The following is a 23034-nucleotide window of genomic DNA, read 5'->3' on the forward strand; positions in this document are numbered from 1 at the left end:
TATCATTCAATTTAAAAGTAGTAGCCATAAGAAGTAACACAGCAAAGTCCTAAACCACTTCTCTGAGCAGTGAAATAATACGTGTAATGAAACGGTTTCCTAGAAAAAGCAGGGCAAAACTGCTCATAGAGATGTCTATCCAATCAATGTTCAGGAGGAAAATATTTTTATTAGAGGAATTATAAGAGGCAATCTAAAGATATTAACTGTTCACTGAGGCATTATAAAAATAAGAATATGTTCTGACAGTTGCCTTTATCACAACTACTATGAAAGAATATTAAAATTAAAGAATAGAATTAAAAGTCAAAAGGTATAACCTGAGACTCCAACCTTGAGAAGGTGTTCCTGGCATAGTGCATAATGCTATCAAAATCATATGGCTCCCCTAGAGAATTCACTTCTCCAGGCTCCATCTTCAAAAAATTGTATTCCTGACCTGTAAATCACAAGTAAGATCTCATGTGAGACATTCCTAGGAAACAGGGGGAAACAATTACAGTAAAAGAAAATGGTAGTGCCAGCTCTTCTATTTGTATGCAGCAATGATCGAGAAGTTGCAATATGTGGTCTGAATGTGACCCCAGCTCGCTTTTGCAGCCTCCAGACCCCTCCTATCCCCCAGCCCCCAACATAAAGCACCTGTACCGTCCAATGATGGTGCAGTCCGTAATTGTGCACAACGGTAAAAACACAAGGGGGGTGCACGCAGAATAATAATCTGAATTGAGGAAAGAATAAATAATCTGAAAAACAGACAAAAATACCAACTACTAGAAGGCCTGTCATAAAGGGAGATTAACTGTTACTGACCTATCCACCTCAGGACCAAAATTGGCCAACAAACCCATATGTCACAACTGAATGTGGCTTTTAAATGTAACATCTGATGAATTTATGGCCAAAAATAATGTGGAACAGCTCATCATTGTTGACAGGGGCAAAAATTCTTCTGTCCCTGCTGTAGTTTTTCATCCTTGGTGTACAATTTAAATCAGGGCTGATAGATTAAAAATTAGTTGAAGACATTAGCACAGGATGCCTTGAGACAGTGCTGCTGCTGAGTCTTCCTCATTCCTCACTACCTTACTACCATAGTAAAGATTACATGAGTAATGAGGACAGTCAATCTCACAGGGATGAGACAAGTGGAAGAACAGCTGGGATGAAATAATTGGATCTGATACTCTGATTTCAATCAATCAATCAATCAGTTTATTCAGTCATTGACCAATATAAAATAATAAAAACCAATAAAATAATAATACTCTGATTTCTTTAGATAGCCAAGGATTGATTTCACTGGCTGCAGAAGTTAATATATGATGGATAGATTAAAGGAAGATATAACCACTAGGTAAAATTTCATCTCTCTCAACTGTTATGGTATATTAAGGAACAAATACTGTTGGTGATCTTTTGAAGATTTTGATGCTCAGCAACAAACATTATGTATATTCAATTTCTGCTCCACAGTAAACACATTAAGGTAATTGCTGAATGATACACAAGCACTTATGTAAATCCAATTATGTATAGGGTCAACTATAGTTGGTACTAGCAGTTTATATGGGCCTCATTCACGCTTACCTTTTTGCATCAAGGAGATCCAGGGTCTCCTTGGCAATGCCCCACTGATCAGGGTCAAAGTTCCCACTATGTTTACCCTGATCGAATTGCTCCTTGGAGTTCACACTGGCAGTTCACACTTGCAGTCCACACTTCTTGGTGGTAACAGCAAGGGGAGATGAGGAAGAGGAGGGAAGTGGCAGTGGTGGCAGCAGTTGGGAGGCAGGAGGAAGAAGAGGAAGGAGACAGACCAGGGGGAGGAGGAGAAGGTAAGAGGCAGCAACTGTGAGGGTGTGAGAAAGAGGAGGAATATGAATATGAAGGAGGAGAAAGAGGAGGGGAATGGTGGTGGCAATGAGGGGAGTGAGGAAGAGAAGGAGGGAGGATCAGGAGGTGGGAGGAAGAAGCAGTGGTGCAGCAGCAGCATGGGGAGAGAAGAAGAAGAAAGAGAAAGAGGTTGGTGCGTGGCAGCAGCCCCACTCTCTCAACTTCAGAGAATGGCCATGGAAAACCTCCTCTGAAGACATTCACTCATGGGAAGAGAAGGAAGAGGGACGAGGGAGGAGGAGAAGGAGGGAGCAAGGGGGTGGCAACAGCAGTGGGAAGGGGAGGTTGGGAAAGGACGGAGGGAGGAAGACACAAGATCTGGATCGGTAGTTACCACTTCCAAAAATCTGGATTGTTGTGGTGTCATGAAAAAGACGTGGTAGGCCAAGTGCACTGGGTCAAATGGTTTCTTTGGCAGCCCCCCCCCCCCAAACTGCACCAAGTGCAGTCAGGAAAAATGTGAACACCTATAAAATAACCTGGGTCCCACACTGGGTTATTTCATAGTGTGAATGATCTCATGATTATATCAAATTCCCAGGCATCATCAGTTCATCAGCAAGGTCACAGCAACCATTTTTAATTCAGTTAGAGAAATTCAGACCCTGATGTAGATATTCTTAGATGTGCAAGCTTTATTTTTGAACTCAATTAATGTGGTTAGAATCCTAGGAAAACACTTCTTTTTATGTTATATGCTATCACAAATTTAAAAAGCCATACGGAGTCCACTAGTCTGGGCATATACAGTTTTACATTGTTCATCAATTATAGCTCCTTAATGTTTTCTTTTCCATTCTAATGCTATGGAAACATAAATATCCTGTTCCTGCCCTATATACATTGTCAAAGAGTTCTATCATTTCTATTTGAGTTTGAAATAACCACTTGGGGACCCATTTTCAGTTATTCTTTATTTGTGTTTCTCCCTACTGCCATGCATTTCTATATTACATTGTACTTTTACATCCATAGACTGCTTATATTCTTTATGCAAAAGAATAAGAAACTGGGAAATATCCAGTGGAAACCTCTAAAGAAACAAAATGCATGTCTCAAGATGCTCAAAAGATAGTTGCTTTATTAGTAGAAAAGCCTTACACATTTTGGCCTGTGTGTATTTCACAGTGCAGAAACATCTAATTTCAGAACTTTCTGAACCAGGAACTCTCACAGTGGAACAACTTTGCTTGTCCAGTAAATGGTCTGAAAATTCCTGGTGCAGAAATCTCTGAGGTTTAATTTTAAAAAGCTCCTGACAAATGCCTTACGATCATATATAGGCCTCACTATGCTATTTTTTCTACTAATAAAACAACCATCTTTTGAGTATTTTCAGATGTATCTTCTGTTATCTCTGTGTGTTCTTTATTCCCTATATTTCTTCTACCTATATGCCCTTTGATATTACCAACCATCTTCTTCTTCTGAGATGTTTAGTTAATATCTGATTTGGAGGGAACCACTGGTTCTATTGGGTTGAATATTTCCAGAGGACAGTCCTAATTAGGGCTCTTTTAAAAAAAATATCCTTTGCTCTTTAACAACTACATGAAACTGTTGGGAGATGATCTAATGGTATTTGGTTGGCTCTCATCACTATGACAATTATAGTATGGAGGCTGTGGAAATTGGAGACAGTGAAAAACTTGGGACCATTGCCTACATGCAGTAATAGAGTACATTTGGGTTAACAATCTGAGGCTTATTCATACTAAAAACAAAGGTCTTCCTGGCCAATCTGGTTAAGGACTAAGAATGCAACCTATTCAGAAAGACATTATAATCTCTCTGGAAGATCAGGCATACAGTTTAGGAAGATTCCTGGATGATCAGTGAGTGAATGTATTCAAGACTTATTTGACTAAACTTTGGCAGATTTCCTAATTGCACTCTTCCTGCTGACGATGGAGCTCACCAGTGAAGCATACTTTTACATTTCACTTTTTAGGCCACTACCATACACTCTATGTAGGGCTGCCCTTGACAAATCATTTGGTACAAAATCTCATAGCCAAGCCCATCCATTATGCAATTTCTAGCAGCCAGTGAAGGCATTCCTGTCTCACTTGGGTCCAAAACAGACGGGCCAAAAGTGCAGACTTCTGGCCAATCTGAAGGTGTGGTGTTCAGATGAAGCATGCCCCTGGATTGGGCAAAATCCATGCCTTGGCTGCCTAAGGAGAACAAAAAAAGTGCTCCTTGCCAGTGGTCAGATCGTGGCAGTGACCAGCCTTGCAGCCAGTGTCTGATCACCACAGTCCTGCACCACTCAGAGTTCTATAAGTATATTGCAAGCCAACAAGGCAATTTAACATAGATAAGTTCATCAAAAATATTGTTGAGTACATAATAAAATATAGTACATGTAGCTGTAAATAAACCATATGAAATGAATGTATATTTATATTAGTGTTTTCAAGTTTTATTTTTTTAACAGCCTACATTTTTCTTGAATGTACTACAATTTGCATGGCCTTGTCCTCATTGCAGTTATGACATCTGTCACTCTGCACTTTGTGGATCTTGTATCTGAAAGTAATCTATATATATGTAAATAAATACATTAAATCCTTCACCTGGTGGGCTGGATCTTTTACTGGCAGTAAAAAACCAATCCACCAACAGAAAAGGAGAAAAGGGCATGAGGTTTTTTAAAAACTTGCCTATACCGACTCCACTACTTCCCACAATGTTCTGAAGAATCCTTGAACATTCTGAAAATCCTCAAGATATTTCTGCAGGGGGGAAAAGAAATCCACTATTTTATTTCCTATGAGATCTTCCAGGATTCCTCCACAGGATCAGGCACCTTCCTTTTGGCAGAAGAAGTCCTTTTACTTTCAGGAGACAAAGTGCCTTACCAACTGTCTTATTGAACTGTTTTATAGAGCTTAAAAGACAATGGGCAGAGTTAGGGCACAGGGTCCGCATGCTGGATGTGCTAAATCTGCCCCTAAGATGCCATTTTGGCATGCACCGGTTTACAAGGTGCACACAATCATGACACCCCTCTGGTGATGCATCCACATGTTGCAGCAGCGAAAGGGCATCATAAAGCCATGCTGCTGTGGTTATGGAGCTGCTTTTTGCAGCTCCTTTTTGCGTGCTCCGGAGGCTAGATCGGGGCCACAGCATAAGGTTGCCGTGACCCTGATCCAGCCAGTAAAAGGGCGGCTGCATGCCATCCATCTGTACAGCCTCTAATTTGCAAATACTAGTATATGTCAGCTAGAGCAATAATCTACTGCTCCAATCCACCAGGGACTATCCCTTGAAGGGAATTGCTTTTCCAATCAAGAGTGAGTTACCACAGTGACAGTTTCAAACAATGGAGATGGAATGAAAAATCAAATGTTTTTTAGTAATTATTAACTGCATTAACATCAAAAGCATGTTGCAAATGCCTCATAGAAATGTACAGTCTAAACAGAGCAGTGCTACATATCATGGTTCTAGAACACTCCATCGAAACTGATTTGTAAGAATTAAGTGTAGTGCAAACACTAGGATATTTATCCTAGTGTAAGGGTATAAGACAGTACACTACAATGGTCTCACCTGGCTGGATGTTTTCTCTGATGATTGTTACATGATCGTCTCGATCTGGCCTTGTGTGTTCATGCCAAAAACCTATAACATGGCCCAGCTCATGAACAACAATTCCAAACTTATCACAGTTCTTGCCAATAGAAATTGCTTGAGGTCCATTGCCCCTTCGACCTACATAAGAGCAGCACCTGTAATTTAGGATAGAATAGGGATGAAATTGTTTGTGAAAATAATTCTCTGCCAGAAAAATGCTGGGATTTGTATTTTAATATTCTCAAAATCTTTACTGTTCTGTAATCTGGCAAAACAGATTAAAATCCGGGGCTTCTGAAAACAATTTTACAATCGTTAATGCTTGAGTATGTTTTATTCTTAGAGGTATGAGTAAGTATGTTTAAGCAGCACTCATTTTGACAGGAGATAAATATGCAGAAATGTCACATAGCCCTTGAGAAGGTCAGAATAGCAAGATCCTGTAACCTGCAGCAGTAAAAAAAACTGACTTAAAGAGAGCTTTTTTGAAAAATGTAGTACAATTCATGAGTCACCAGGCCCACCATACTCACTCTATTTCATTATCAATTTACTCTGACGGAAGTTGCAGAGTTCTTGTATGTTTATTTTCTAGGAATTTGAAAACCAAGATATTTTAGGCTTCTAAGCAGAAACATCATGGAATATTTTGAATTGTGGGTTCATTATTCTAACTGGGCCTGGAAGAAGCAACTACTCTTAAACAACACAAAAATAAGCAAAAATTATAACTGGATTTATGATAAAGTGGGATTTTGTTATGAAGCACATTTTGGAGGAAATCTTTTGAAATACGTTTCTTGTCTTCATCATTTTAAGAGATGAGAAGGCAGCATCCATGAGCACACCGTAACTCAACAACACCAGAAACTATAATTAGAATAAAAGTTTGACTTATATACAATGATTTAAATACTATTTGGAGTGCCTACTGATGACAATGGACATCAGTTTCACATAATTACAGCCTAAACATCACCTGAAATTGATAAATAAATGTAGTATATCAATCAATATTTATTGAATAGCCCTAGGGCCGTCTCAAAATACCTCAAAACATAGTAATACATACAATAACATTCTATAGAATGTCTATAGAGAGTATAAAAATATAAATATAAAATAAAATATATAAAATGTTAATAAAATATGTGTTTAAGTAATACAAGCAGGATTCCTTGGTGTATAATTTTTAAGATAAAATAACCACAGTTGTATGCTGCTCTACATAAAAAATAGCTGTGCAAACAATATCCTTTCCAGCTAATAGACCTCTGAAACAGAAATATCTTTATAAAGCAGGTCTTGTGTTATGTTAAATATCAGATTAAAATCCAGTGAAGACAGTTAGATTTATGAGCAGCTTCTGACCTATTTCAGCAGTCTATTGCTTTTTCAGGGTCATGCAGGTCACACTGCAGTAAAAAAAAAAACCTCATATATTAGGAGTGATGTGATGCCAAACATTTTAATGCTAAGTACCACATCTCAGTAAAATTATTTTCTGGAAAAACAAAAGTTAATCATTCTAAGTCTGTACAACACATAATCTCTTTTTCCCATCTGTTCTATCCCTGTATCTCCACCTGTTCCCCTGCATGTATCTTGCTGTTCTCTGTAGATACCCAGTTGATACCTATGTAATCTTCAGTGGCCCTGCAGGTTACCATTTACAAAAATCTATTTGAGAATAACACCACCAACACTGAATTTCTTTCATTTTGCAATATGGTATACAAAAACTTACTACAACATTTTCAGGCGAATCTTAAACAATAACTAACCCTACAGATCTGTCTAGAAGAGGATTAATTGGACTCATTCCAATCTGGGTTCATGCGCTGTTATGAAACAGAAACAGCCTTGGTCAACATAATGGATGACCTGCACTGGGAACTGAACAGGGGAAATCTGTCCCTCTTGATGCTCCTGGGTCATGATATCCTTCTGAGCTGTTTAGTTAACAGAAGTTGGAGTCAGTGAACCATGTCTTTTTTGGCAGAATGTTCCCAAAAGGTGGTGTTGGGGGACTATTGTGCAGCCTTTTGGCCATTAACCCATGGAATTCCACAGAGCTCAATACTGACCTCTGTGTGTTTTACCATTCACATAAAGCTGCTGGGAGATGTCATGTGAAGTCATATGTTTTGATGCCATCAGTATGCTGATTATATCTAGCTCCATCCTTCTTTTACAACTGATGTTAAGGAGGCTGTCGAATTCTTGAATTATCATTTGGATGAAGTGAGGGACTGGAGGAGGTTAATAAACTGGGGATCATTCTAGACAAGACAAAAGTACTGTTTGTCAGCATGAAAACCAACCTGGTTGGGATCACAAGTCTGTTTTGGATGGGGTGCTCTTAGGTTTGTAGCTTGAGGGTGCTCAGTATTGCTCCTGGAGGACTAGATGGCTGTCATGCCAAGAGTGTCGTTGCCCAGCTTCAGCTGTTGCGGCAGTTCTGCCCTTTCCTGGGGAAGGCAGATCTGGCCACGGGGTTCATGCCTTAGTTACCTCCCAATTATACTATAACACATTCTACATCAGGCTGCCCTTGGAAAGTGTTCAAAAGCTGCTGCTATGTAAAATGAATCAGCCAGATTGGTCTCAGCTATGCACTATAGAAACCACATATCACTGGTCTTACAATAAATCCATTGGTTTTCAATTTGCTTCCCAGCTTTGTCAAAGTGCTTATTTTGACCTTGTTGTTTGTTGTTAGCTGCCCTCAAGTTAACCCTGACTCATAGTGCTCCTGTGGATGAAACATCTCCAAGACTCCCGGTCTTCCACTGCTCTGCTTAGCTCCTACAAGTCCAAACCCATGATCTCCCTGACTGGGGGACAAAACAGATTGCAGAAATAATCCATCTTGAGACCACTTTAACTGCTCTGGCTCACTGCTAGGGAATTTTGGGAATTGTAGTTTGTTGCGGCACCAGATCTCTCTAACAGAGAAGGCTCAATGACTCACAAAATTACAGTTCCCAGAATTCCCTAGCACTGAGTCAGGGCAGTTAAAGTGGTCTCAAGATGGATTATTTCTGCAGTCTGTTTTGGCCCTGAGGCTATGTCTGAGGTGTGGTATTCCTCTATTTCTACTACTTGCAACAGCATGCATTTGAAAGACTAATTGTGGCCACTTTTTGCTATGTACTTGAACAATCTGCTTGTCTAGTTATCCATTGCAAGTAGTCCTTTGCCACAACTGAAAATTATAACTCTGCGTCAAAGCCTTATAGCGATCATCCATGCCTTAGGTGAAAGAGGACTTTCTCCATTTCAAGCATTACAGCTGGGTTACACCTCTAGGGGTATGAAGTAAAGCTCTTAGGAATTTAGAGTGGAAGTTATGTAGCTCAGAACTAATCCCTTCAATCCAAATTGCAACAGCAAATAACAATTTAGATACACTCTTGGTCAAGTTAAAGATACATAACAACATTGATTCAAAGTTAGCTAGTTCTGTGATGGCAGTTGGGTCTTCATAATTCAATGTAATAAATATAAATAAAACATAATAAAATATAGCCTATATATCACAGAACTCCCTGCCAAAGGAAGTTAGTCTGGCTTCATATATTTTTGAGCTTCCAGCAGGCACATGAGATACTGTTGTTCCACAGGATCTTTGGTTAAACCTGTATTAAATCTCTGTATTGAAGCAGATCCCATTGCACTAAAGTGAAGGGTTGCCTCACTTTGAACTAGCTGCACATTTATTCCATGACACCCCCATGACCTCAACTCCAAGACTTTATAGAGACATTAAACAGTATGGAGATAAAATAGCACCTTGCAACACTCAAAAGAACAAAGAGTGATCTCCCCAAAATGCAAAATTACACCTGGATGTTAAATCACTGTGACACTAAAAATTAGCATTCTTTAAAATAAACAATCTGACTGTAGCAATTTTTAATTCTAATCATTCATTTTTTACTTAGACCAAACCTAAGGTGACCCTATCACAGGTGTTTCTGGGGCTGAGTGTGTGATTCACCCAAGATCACCTAATGGGTTTCCACAGTTGAATGGGAAACTGAACCCTGGTCTCCAGAGTCATAATCTAATGCTCAAACCACTATACCATACTGGCTCTCAATGCTAATCATACTTGGTGAATTTTAAGGGATTCACACAGCTAACAACTGGCTAGATTTCAAAACCAACTGGCAATTGCTAACAATTGAATCTTAAAATATCAACAGTAGTATAGGTTATAACAGGGTCACTGGAAGTGCCTACATTGAATGGCCTGCCAAGTATCTAAACTGATTCATCCAATTAACTAGAGTAGAACAACAAGGACAGTGGCACTAGGTCAAAAAGTAAGGAATGCAAAGAAAAACAAAATGTGATAAACCAAAACAATATACCTGTCTCTATTACCCTGGCAAACACATATGCTAGGTGTGCTTGAATGAAGGCGAAGTAATTTCTCTACAGGTGGAATGCCTGGCTTCCTTTCTAAACTGTGCTAAAGGCTGACCTTCCAAGATCTTGATCTCTTTAATCTTTATTGCACCAGACAGCAGTTAAAGGTACTAACTATTTATGAATCTCTAATTCCATTTAATCATTCCAGCTGATCAATAATGGCAAGTGAAGTGCAATAACTGACAGCCTGATGGGAAACCAGGCACCCTGGTCATATCATTAAAAACATTATTTGGGTAATAATATTTCTTCATGCTTCTGAAAGTTAAACCATAAATAAGAGCTTTAAGCTGATTAGTGGAGTTTGGAATCAGAAGCAGGTCAAGTGCTTAGTATATATTTAGGCAGCTGAACAGTAAAATATGTTATCATTGAACTATACCAACCAATGTACAGTATGTCTACTTCAAAGTAAGTTCACTGCATCAAATAAGACTAAAGTTCAAAAAGTGTAAGACTACAACCTAAAACACTTTATAAAATAACAGTAATTAAAATATTTCCCTGCAGTTCCTACCACTTGGCATAAAACAATGACTTCACCAAAACACTTTGTAGCCCTAATATAAAGCATAATGAAACAACATAATTTATCATTACATTAATGATGGCTTGCAGATTGCTTTTCAGTCAAAAATGGCAACAAAAAGGTTTTTTTAAGACAGTAAGAAATTACCCATGCAAACATTAAAATGTGCAAAAATTGTTCTTTATTATTGCTCCATGTTAGAGATGGAAATTCTAGTTTTCTCAACTTCCTGACACAGTTTAAGGAAAAGGCATCAGTATTCCTTTCCACAGTGTTGAAACATTTGAGATATTTTTCCCCTTGTAAAGAATAGAAAACTCACATATTTAAAAACTGCTCATTTTCAAGAAACTCAAGCAATTTTACTTAGAACAGTGCAACTTTCTGAAGAACAACCACACAGTTGTAGCTCTGCCTCCAGCCATGACTGTCCCATTTTGCACAACTTTTTGAGAAAAGGGGACAAGATGTGACAGCAATGGATGGATTGATACTAGGAATAAATAAATAAAAGTGTACTATATACTGGAGTTTTGAGGCTTTCTAGTCTTCCTTGAGGGAATGGCAAAGAGTGCAGCAAAAATCACCATCAGTCCCCTTTCTCCATCTAATCTAAAGAACTCCCAAACAACAGACTCTCTGCACTCTGAGTCTCCACTGCACTTCTTTCTTGACCTGCCTGCCTACTCTAGTTCCCCAGTTCCTTATCATCCCTGCTAACTCATTTCATTCATGCCAAGGCTGCATGAATGCTCTCCCCATCACCCTTTCTGGGCTATTTTTGGTTTGGTTTGGTTTTTTGCACAACATTATGGACTGCAAGTGTGTGCTCCTCTTCTTTGTGATTTGCCTGACTATTCTGATTCTCCAATTGCTTCTCATGCCTCCAAATTTGACAACTTGCTCCCTGAACACTCTGTGCTCTGAGTCTGCACTTCTCTTCTTTCTTGACCTGCTTGCCTACTTCAATTCTGGGTAGGCAGCTGAGAAAGTGGTAGGGAGAACAGGAGCAGCCTTAGCAGAGATGAAATTAGCACAGATGAGAAAGAAATGGGGAACTGGAGCAAAGTGGAGGAGAAAATAGTTGTAGTTTTCACAGTTAAGGCACACTACTTTAGGGCTTAGCATTCAAGGAATATTCTACTCCATTCCCCCCTTTTCAGTGCTGAACCATATAGATACTTGTAAAAATTGTGCAGTTTTAGTTAGTATAAATGTGCAACTTGGTCTTTGAGAGTTACTGTATTCCAACCGCAGCTTTTAAGGCTGCGCAGAGTTGAAAAAGTTGTGCTGCTTTGCTGTGCTGAGAATTTTTTAAAAAAACAAGTTCCCACAAGTTGCAAGAACTTTCTAAATACTATGTTTCTTCTCATCATAGAATCATAGAGTTGGAAGAGACCACAAGGTCCAAACCCCCTGCCATGCAGGAACTCTCAATCAAAGCATACCTGACAGATGGCCATCCAGCCTCTGTTTAAAGACTTCCAAGGAGGGAGATTCCACCACTCTCCAAGGGACTGTATTTCCCAAGTGGTCAGGAATACCAAATTTTGACCACATTTGGGAAACTGCTCAATACCCATTCCATCCCTACTCTATGTTATGACATGCAGCACTAATTTTTATACAGAAAACATATTCAGATGGTTTATGAAATAAACAAACACATCATTGTTATGAATGCATATTGAAATAACGTCAACTTTAACTAGAAGTGTGCTTTAGGTCTTCAAAGCAATTTTTTCAATCACTTATAACCAATAATTTGTATACAAACTTACCCACAAGGCCGGTATGTAAACACAATGTAACTTTCCTCATCACTTCGCTCAATGAATGTAACACAGGTATATTTTTCCCAATGCCTCATTGCTTGCTTAAACATTGCTCGCTGGCTACCTGGAATCAAACATTTGCAAAAATGTTTTTCATACCAACCGTATTCAACTTAATTCAATTATTTTGGAACTAATGAAAGCAGGAACCTTTTATATGCAATCCAATGCTTGGGGGGGGGGGGGGAGTGAGTAAGCAATGAAAGAAAAATATTTGTAGACAGTATAAATCTTGCAAACCAAGACTACATTTTCAAAGTACAGTATATTAATTTCTGACTCATGTAGTCACATACAAATGACGTAAGGCAAATGTATAACGCTACATCTTTTCCACTACATATTTTGCATATCTGTTACTACTCACACTCCATACTGTACATGTGTTGGTATAAATGCTCCCCAGAGATGCTCCACTCCATGAATTTGATGAAACTGGCTTACAAAAGGTTATGCTTCCACCCTTTTTTCTCCCAGCTAATCTTAAAGATCCTATAAAATTCCTTTAAATATGTAGTTTTTGATCAGCATCTCAAGACATTACAATAAAGTTGTGTTAGTTTTCTGGTATGCATGACTCTTTATTTCATTCACTATTTAGTTTATATGTAGTTCTCTGAAAGCAATATACTTGGCTAGAAAAATACAAAGAATCTACAGAGAAGGCAATAAAATAGACAAAGGCAGCTGTATTATCTGGGGACTAGAATATGCAAATATATTAAAATTCAGCACTAAGAAATATGTTGAGCATAGCTGACGTTTGAGAAAAATCAAAGGAGGCAACAGAATCCTATTGAAGATCTCCAAATCTGATTTATTGGCATTTTTTCCCTACTAATTTGAAGCACCAGTTCCTTCCTGACCATTGTTTCTCTTACCTGTGAAATTTCCTCCTATGACATATGGAATGACACCTCCTGGCCATATTCTTTCTGTGCGTGATGTAGCTGCTCTGGGAATCCTTTTTCTCTCAATGCTCTCTGAGAATGTTGGAGCTACTCTTCCCTTAGTTACATTACTTTGTTCAAAACCTAAAATGACATTCAGAACAGATAGTGCAGTTTTAAGCATTTTTTGTCAGTCACTAACAGCAACAACTTCTTCAAAGGTATAAGCAATTATTTTCCTATATGTTAAATTTAGTCTTGAAACCAGAAAAGTAACCATCTTACTGTGTTGTAGCAAAACTTACAGAGTCTTGTATACACTTAACAAGTTTTATTTAGCATAAACCTTTGTGAACCATTTCATTAAATCTAATCTGAAGATGTGAGAAGATCCGATGAAGTGGGTAATGGTGCATAAAAGTTTGTGACAAATAAAATGCATTTGTGTAGTATGATTGGATATTGCTACCTATCTAAATCTTATTTTTCCCCCCACTGAAATCAATATATACTTAAGTGGGGATACCCACATACACATTTCTACAGGGAAGTTAAATCATGGTCAGAAATGCATGGGGATACACAAACAAGTTTCATTTCCAAGGCCTGGATGCTATTTGTCCATTCTAATGTAGAATCAGAAGCCAGGAATTTGCAAAGGGATTGCAGCAAGAACCCTTTTCCTAGCACACATCTGTTTTCTTCTGCAATTCCTCCTTAAATTGCTTGTTCCTCCTATTGGTATCCTATAATTATTTCAGTCACTATAAGCAATATACCTGTGACCATCATATTTGCTAATAAATAAATAATAAATAATATTTTGATAGGCATCAAATAAAATTGCAATATAGATTGAATATCCCTTATCCAGAATTCCAAAATCTGAAATACTACAAAATCCAAAATTGTCCACATGGGTGCCTGAGACAGTGACACCTTTGCTTTCTTATACTTCAATGTACACAAACTTTGTTTCATAGATCACAGAGTTGGAAGAGACCGCAAGGGCCATCCAGTCCAACCCCCTGCCATGCAGGAAATCTCAATCAAAGCATCCCCGTCAGATGGCCATCCAGCCTCTGTTTAAAGACCTCCAAAGGAGGAGATTCCACTACACTCCAAGGGAGTTTGTTCCACTGTCGAACAGCCCTTACTGTCAGGAAGTTCCTCCTAATGTTGAGGTGGAATCTCTGTTGCTGTAGCTTGCATCCACTGTTCCGGGTCCTGTTCTCTGGAGCAGCAGAAAACAAGCTTGCTCCCTCCTCAATATGACATCCCTTCAAATATTTAAACAGGGCTATCATATCACCTCTTAGCCTTCTCTTCTCCAGGCTAAACAGCCCCAGCTCCGTAAGTTTTCCTCATAGGACATGGTTTCCAGGCCCTTCACCATTTTAGTCACCCTCCTTTGGACATGCTCCAATTTCTCAACATCCTTTTTAAATTGTGGTGCCCAGAACTGGACACAATATTCCAGATGGGGCTTGACCAGAGCAGAATAGAGTGGCACTATTACTTATGCAATTATCTTCAGACTATGCGTATAAGGTATATTTAAAACATAAATGAATTTCATGTTTAGACTTGGTTCACATCTCAAAGAAATCTCATTATACATATATAAATATTGCAAAGTCCAAAAAACAACAACCCATACTGCAAAACATTTCTGGTTTCAAGCATTTTGAATAAAGAAGAGTCAACTTGCAATGATTTTATTTTGCTTTCATATCCAGTTTTCAGAGCTTAAAATTAAAATTAAGATCTGCCAAAACAAGCTTAGGTAACAATCTCATTGCTTTCAATAGTTTGTCCTATGACCTTGGCTCTGCAGCATCAACATGCACATGAATTGCCCAGGCCATAAGAGTTTTGCTATTAAACCCAATAGAAAGATCCAATATGCATATATTACTTTGCACTTATGTGCTGTGTTCCTCTACTGAAATGAATGAAGTTGACACATTTTTTGTGCAAACAGAAGTGTAAATGCACCTGCGGATCAGGATAGGAATAGGCATCACAGTATTTTTATTATTTGCAATGTAAATGCTAGATTTAAATTTTAAAAAACATTGAAATAGTATAATACCTGAGCCAAATCTTCTTATCCTGTCTATAAGCTGATAGAGGGCATCACTTTTTTTTGAAGCTCCATGCTCTCCAAAGCCACCTTTTAAAATGAGAAGATTAAGTAAGAACCTGGACACATCCTTGTAGCAAACATGTTTATACAAAAATGAGGTGGGGGGCAGGAGAGAATTTTCTGAATGTTAGGTGCTGCTGAATGTTGGACGATTCTTAGGAGAATTAACATTCAAATCCTTCTAGGCACTGAAAATAAAACATAAACAAATTTGTCCTTTCAAGTATTTTCAACACGCATTCTATAATGCCAGCCAGTGTAGCTTTGGTATTCCAACAATTCACAACAATTATATTATCTGATTACTATCTGAAGGATACCCATCCTCTTGATGACATTCACAATCTTAGTACAATGCATGGTAGGCTCTTCTTTCAGAGTTTTATAAATCTGATTAATGTGCAATCATCCAGAAGCATCACATGCACAGTTAAAATGTAAGATAAATAAATGCAAGAATGCTGATTTTGAAGCAATACATGATGCTTTTTAAAATTTACAATGTCTCCAGAATGCTCTTTAAAGTTATACTATTAGCATAAGCATACCTCTTTAAGAGACTATCCCAGAAGGATTATAATTTATCAGATAGTTTAGTAACTCCAGTACCAACAGTCAAAGAATTGGTGGACTGAGGAGTCTCAAAAGCTGATTACAAGGACAAATAGGACTTCTATCCTAGTATTCTCCCTTCTATATTTAGGCAAAAAGCTTCTCTCTTCTGAATCAATGGAATTTACATAAGCTTACAGTATTAAGTTTCATTGAATCAATGGGTCTACTCCATTTGGGACTAACAATTGGATTTAGGTTAGTAAGCAATTTTTACATTGCCTCCCTCACTTCTTGTGTGACAGGAGCATGTCTCAAATTGATCTGATGCAAGCACATTCTGTGTAATAAACTGTGTAGCCACTAACACACTATTTGGAGAACATTTAGCTTCACAAAATACCTGATGTTTTAATTCCCTGGTATTAGTAAAAATATGATCTACTGCTAAATTACCTCCCCTGCAGCCTATTATAGGAGGTCTGAAAGAAAAGCCCACTATGTTCAATTTGCTCCCAAAAAAGGATGCAAGGGACTAAAGCCTTAAAGAGGTACAATGAAAAACAGGTTGGCCACTACAGCAATTCTCCAAATTCTTTGGACATACGGTCTTCATACAAGCTTCTTAAATGACAGTGTACAAAAAGCTTATTACAAAGTGTACAGTGCCATATATGGCAAGCACATTTACACAATTGCTCTGTAATCTGTTTAATTATTTCTGTTACACTGTCACATAGCTGCAGCAACCCTTGAGAAACATATCTTGAATTTTTGCTCAGATTTTAAGAGAATGAGGCAATACTCTAAGACATTCCTTTCCAATTAGCTATTTTGTGAGCATCACTGCACTGCATAGACCAGAAACATTTAATGTCTGTAATGTAATCTTTTCAGACTATGATTTAATTTATGAAACAGAAATTTATGAGAAAGAAATAGAAGAATTAATCAGAACAGAATATATGTACACACACACACAAACTCTGAAAAGTAAGTCTTATTGACTAGAAATTGGCTCATTTGTGGGTCAGTAATTCTAAAAATGCATTATAACAATGCAATCTTAGACATGTCTACCAGAAGTGTGTCTACTGAGTTCAATGAGGCTTACTCCCAAGTAGGTGAGTACAGCACTAAAGCCTGATCAATGTACAGATAAGATGCACTGCTGTTATTTTTTAATTAAAAAACATATTATAAAAGTTATTGCAACAATTAAAATGACTAATATTCTGATTCTAAAGATATCTGTCTTAGATGCTATTTTAATTTAAAAAATTGATTCGCGAAATGTGAGCACATGTTTCCCATGGATGACATGAGAAAAATTAATCTGAGAGATGCTGTGTATTGTACAAGAAGACAAGATAATTATAAGATTTTGAAATGTCTTTGAATCAAAAGAAAAATGCATGCTAATCAAGTCAATCATTTGTATTCAAAAGATATTTGCTTTGCTCTATGTATTGTCAGCAAAATGAAACTGTAAAACAGTTCAAAGCTAATTAAAATTATTTGTTGAGAGAGAGATGGGGGATGCTATTACCATTTTCAGTAGAGATCTATAAAAAGATCAAAGAAGTTACTAGGTGACTTCAAGAAAATATAAACAAAAATGATGGAATATATTCAAAACAGTCCAGTAATTACTACCTTTAATTAACAACAAAGACAGAAAATGTTTTTAAAATCCAAATGGACAAACAATATAATGGCTTTCTCCAAAGATGCACATATGAACAGGCAAAATGGTTGGGAAAGACAGGATTGCCAACTTTTGAACTGGCTATTTTAGCTGTGTCTTAAGGTACAAGTTTATATATAGATACAAATAGGTGATGCATTTATTTGTGTTATGAATGTTTTGTCTACTGCTCTCAGAATAGTAAATTGCTGTTGGAAGAAATCCTGGTCAGGTCATTTAATCCTGGTTATCTGACAATCAAAGGCTGCATCTGCACTGAAGAAATAATCCAGTTTGACACCACTTTAACTGCCATTGCTCAATGCTATGGAATTCTGGGAACTGTAGTTTTGCAAGACATTTAGCCTTCTTTGTCAGAAAGCTCTGGTGCCACAAGAAACAACAAATCCCAGAATTCCATAGCATTGAGCCATGATACTTAAAGTGATGTCAAACTGGATTATTTCTGTAGTAGTGCAGATGCAAACATTGTGGAAGGGGCAAGACACAAGGTACCTTTTCTCCAACATTATTTCCCAGTTGAAGCCTCCTCCTATGAGTTCTTAGATAGGAATTTTCTAAGCCCTATTCTCCTCTACTATGGTCATATTCTGAGGACAGAAATATCACAAACCAAGTGAAGCTGCCCAAACAACATTGTCAGGGGACATTTCACACGCAATTAAAGCACTATGGTTGCATCCTGCATCCTGCAGTTTGTCATTTGGTGAGGTACTAGAGCTCTCTGGCTGAGAATACCCCTCTCTAAACTGATACCACTCTCTTTAACTGTTGCCATAATAAAGTGGAATAATAATACTATAATTATGTACTGTGAAAGGGTACAAGTATGAGGAAGATATCAACTGTGGGCTACATGCCCTCCAGCCTTCTTTATGACCATCACTCCAGTGTTGGGAAAAAAAATTAGAACATGTCCTTGCTTTACTGAAAAAATATCTCTAAAATGTGTTATTTTAAATTAAGAACTGGAAATTACTGGAAGTTCATGTTGATATTTTTTTTAAAAGAAAATCACACATTTTAGAGAGGATGCAACCCACAACAGGTTCTTGTAGGAATTTTTAAAACTTGCTAAAACGGTCAACTCCTGCACTAAAGAAGTTCACTGGCTGTAGTAAAGATGGCATGCATAAGCCTCCATGATCTTGAACATTTTTTCTGGCTTTTTGCCTCAGGCAGCACTTACATGCTATGTTCAAATAAAGAAAAGAAATGAAAGAAAACATATGAGTAGCTTCTGGCAATATTTCCTGAGGGAGAGGGAAAAGTGCTTTGTATATTTTCTTTAAATTAGTTTTCACCTATAATAATTTAAATTTGTTTGCACTGCATAATGCTTTATAATTGGTTATACCCTGTTCACGGGATTTATTTTAATAAATTGGGGGTTTAATTATGCAAGTTCCAAACATTTTTCTTCTATTAAATTAAATGTACATTTTTGAATTACTTAACTCATGGAACAAATATCTCTGCATAATGAACTGTACAAAAAGGTCTTCCAACCTTAGTCTGTTTAAATAAAAAGGTCTTTAACTGCTGATGAAAAGAGCATGGTAGAAGTAATCAAACCTCCCTTGGGTTGGATTCATTGAGAAGTGAAGGTGTGATATAAAGAAAAATGCTTTGAAAGTAAAGGGAGCAACCTGTTACTAGTATTGTATGACAATGTTTTCAACTTATGTAAAATTGAACTGGACTTTAGGGAGGGGGTCCAGTGATTTTTTTCAACATAAAGAAAAGGTTAAGTGTACGCCTACTGCTAGTAGCTGACAATCCCTTTCCCCATGTAGGGAACACATCCCTGGCATTCAGTGGTGGAGCATAATGTCTGGAGCTTTTTTGTAGTGGTAACCTTTTCCCCCAGCCAAACAAAGTTTCTAGACATTGTAGGAAGGGAGGGAAGGAGAAATTTTAATTCTGGAAGCAGTTATTAAATAGAGTAATACTTGCTCATATTTACACCTAATTTGTAGAGGAATCTTATCTAACATATTTAGCTAACAACTTTAGCTTTGGGCATCTCCACCATGTGTGAATCAATGATCCTGAAGCATTATGACACTTCCAACAATTCCAACAGGCATCTGAGGCTGTATTGTAAATTTTTGCTATTTTATTGGGAGTTAGGTGCCACCTATGCTCCATCTTCCAATGATTCTCTCGAAGATTTGGGGATTTCTTAAATTTCTTTGTTCTTTCTCTTGCTTAGAATCATAGAATCGTAGAGTTGGAAGAGACCACAAGGGCCATCCAGTCCAACCCCCTGCCATGCAGGAAATCACAATGAAATGTTATATCCTAGATCCAATGCCCATTTAATCATCACATCCATTACTGGTTCTTTCTCTTGCTCTAAATTTCTCAAAATGTTTCGCAATTTTGTGGTTTTCTGCATTTTGTCTTCTAATAAAATATTGTCCAACTCTGTTGCTTCATCTTCGAAATCTTGTGGGTTTTTTTATCTATCTTGAACCTTTCTTTTAGTTGTAAATAAAAGAACTAGTGTACTTTTGGGTCAAGTTGTTTTAGTGACTCTATCGGTGTCAGTTCATAGCTTTCCATGTCTTTCTTGTATAAGATGTCTTTGTAAATTAACCACATAAGAAATTTTACTGGTCCTTTTTTGCAGTCATCAGCCTAGAACAGAAAACAATCCCCGCATAATCTTCCTCCACTTTCTTTGTTGGTTTAGTCACACTTGATTACAAACCAGAAAAGAAGAAAGGAACCACAATAAGGGTCACTTTTCTTCCATGTTTCTAACTATAGTGCGTGCACTGAATAATTACCATAGAGGTGACAAGAATCTTCCCTGTCCTTATTCTGCATTGCAAATTGGAAAAGGTTTTGTCCCAGATTACTACTAACGTACAAAAACCATGTGTCTAAATGGTATCAATAATTAAGTATTGCTTATTTGCAATACCTTGGGTTGAAGGCAAGGATTACATGTCAATGTGGCGCGTGCGTGCGTGTGCGCGCACACACACACACACACACACACACAGACATATATGCCTGCCTTGGTCAGCACTAGAATGAACATAGCAAAACTAATTATGGTAATGATCAAGGGTTCACAGAAATAAGATGGTGATAAAGGAGGCTACTCAGCAGTTTTAAACAGTGGCACAGCCTCTAACATTCCTCTCAGCAAAGCAGGAAGAAGTCTGATGAGAACTTCCCTGCCCCACCAATCAATCCATTCAGCTATTGCATCCTCTGCTCTACCTAACATGTCTGATGACCCTGGTAGACAGAAGCCAGACTTAATGTAGCATATTCCCCTTTTCCTTTATTAGATATGGGCTTTGCTTGAAACAAAATTGATTTTTGCTACATATTCACTCTGCATAACTTGTTGGTAGGGCACTGGGAAGTGGAATGAGGATATTAATTTCATCTGAGCTGCTTGTGACCTTTTCTGCCTAGGTCTGGAGTCTTACAGAGATCAGTTTGTCTCTGGTACAGTTAACACTTACTAATAAGGATGTTCCCCATCATTGCAGTGTACTTCCTAGACATGCTAATGTAGGCCAGCTATTTACACAGCTGCTGTCATGTATTAACAAGCCATTCCCAGAATTTCTTCCCATGGAAAACCCAGTAAGTTGCAATGTTATTTCTCCTGCTCCTTAAATGCAGGGTAAGATTCTCACTTTGCCAATACTTCTCTGATGCTGCAATTCTCATGACACAGACTGGAAAGTGTACCATCATGACTGCTGAAATCACCAGCATGCCATTATCTACATAAATACATATCCCTATGGACACCTAAAGAGCACTGGTTCCAGTTAACCATAATAATTCAACCAACATGAAGGTGTACCAGTTTATATCCAGCATTTATGGGAGCGAGAGCTATCTGAAACACATTACTTTGCAAAAGCAATTTTATTAGCTCTATTCAGTATTTTAGACTGAATGCACATGAACACAAAAAGTACATGGGCCAGGAACACATGTGTCAGCTCTGCTCCACCTCCTCATTTCTGTCACCTGATTGCTTGCATTTAATGCAAAATTCTGAAGGGAGATTCTAATCCAATTCTGCATTCTGCATGGGCCTTTTAATTACAGTTAACTGCATGTGCACAGAATTCTTCTTCACACCTTTGTGTTGAAGGTCCAAATGTTAGAGGGAAAAGGCCAGCACACACATGAACAAAGGGGCACAGCTGGCAGGTGTGGCCCTAACTACCAATAAATTTTCCTGCACTGTTTGAATTAGACACTTGTTACTCAATTTCATTGGCTTCTGATCCATTTCTAAGCTGTATTCAAAGTCACATTCATTTCCTTTAAACTATACATTCCTTAAGATCAAGATGATTAAAATATCATTTCTTTCTTCATTAACCTGACCACATACTCAGGTCACTGGTCATTCATTCTCATGAATAAAGAAGATTTTCCAGAGTGGCATCCAAACTCTTAGTTTGTGGCCATTTGTGGTGGTTCAGTGTCATGTGTTTGTTATTTTAATCTCTTTTATTTTTACAAATCTTTGAGCTCGGATGATTTCTGGATGGTGACCTCTCAAATTATCCCTATCCCATTGTTCTTTGCTGATGTTAGATTATGTGCTTTAAAAAAAAGTTATTGTAAACCAGCCTAGGCCCTACTGTAAGCAACTGAAAATCAAGGCACAAATACATCACTGTCTGTATGTCTATTTCTTGTAACACCTCATATTAACAACATTATTTTTTAAAAAAAGATTTCAGTTTGTAAGAAAGCAAGTATGTTGCAAAAGTTAAATTCAGAACATTAACACCGTTTATTTTTCTCTCTATGTAAAACAATCAAAATCTTTAGCAGCTTACCCGTGTTATGTCTCTCTCTCTCATTTGAATGCTGTGTGAGATCAATTGTCCGGTCAATCTGAAAGATTTTTAAGTCTTCATCATCTAAGGCAATATCTCCCCAAAAGACAGCTTTAAATACAAAAAGAGAGCTTAATTTAAACATATTAAAGAGTAGAATCACACAAACTACTTATTTTTATCTATAGCTGTAATTAAACACTGAACTGAAAATATTTTGGCTCTCAGATCCCCAACATGGGGCACGAACATAGGCACAAACATAGCCACAGGCATATTTATTTATTTATTTCATTTATAAAAAAACTTTATATCCCATCCTTTATCTGAAGATATCAGAGCAGCTTATAGTAAAATCAACTTAAAACAATAAATTACAAAGATTTGTAAAAATTAAAAAAAAATATTAAATGGTTTCACAATGTAAAAACCAACAATTTAAAACTGTTTAAAACCACACTGAATAATAAAATATATGCAGCCTGGATAAAAGCACTTTGGTCCAAAAGTTTAAAGAAAAAGCCAGGTTTTAACTTGGTGCTAAAATGATTCCAAAGTTGGCACCAACTGGGAGCCCAGGGGGAGGAAATTCCACCAGTGGGATGTGACTGCAGA

The 23034-nt window shown here is 37.6% G+C and overlaps 1 protein-coding gene across 1 annotated transcript in view; it reads right to left on the minus strand.

Annotated features, from left to right (window-relative positions):
* The window catches only part of TLL1 (tolloid like 1), a 141184-nt gene that overhangs the window by 50599 nt on the left and 67551 nt on the right, over nucleotides 1-23034 (minus strand). The window contains exons 2-7 of the mRNA XM_089527229.1: nucleotides 22420-22530; nucleotides 15271-15351; nucleotides 13167-13319; nucleotides 12232-12349; nucleotides 5458-5636; nucleotides 334-439 (exon numbers count right to left, since the gene is read on the minus strand). Coding sequence (XP_089383355.1) covers nucleotides 334-439; nucleotides 5458-5636; nucleotides 12232-12349; nucleotides 13167-13319; nucleotides 15271-15351; nucleotides 22420-22530 — 748 coding nt within the window. The remainder of the gene's footprint in view (nucleotides 1-333; nucleotides 440-5457; nucleotides 5637-12231; nucleotides 12350-13166; nucleotides 13320-15270; nucleotides 15352-22419; nucleotides 22531-23034) is intronic.

This window comes from Sceloporus occidentalis, unplaced genomic scaffold, assembly GCF_023333645.1.
Source record: "Sceloporus occidentalis isolate IW3139 unplaced genomic scaffold, rSceOcc1.0.p SCAF_5, whole genome shotgun sequence".
In the NCBI taxonomy this organism is placed as follows: domain Eukaryota; kingdom Metazoa; phylum Chordata; class Lepidosauria; order Squamata; family Phrynosomatidae; genus Sceloporus; species Sceloporus occidentalis.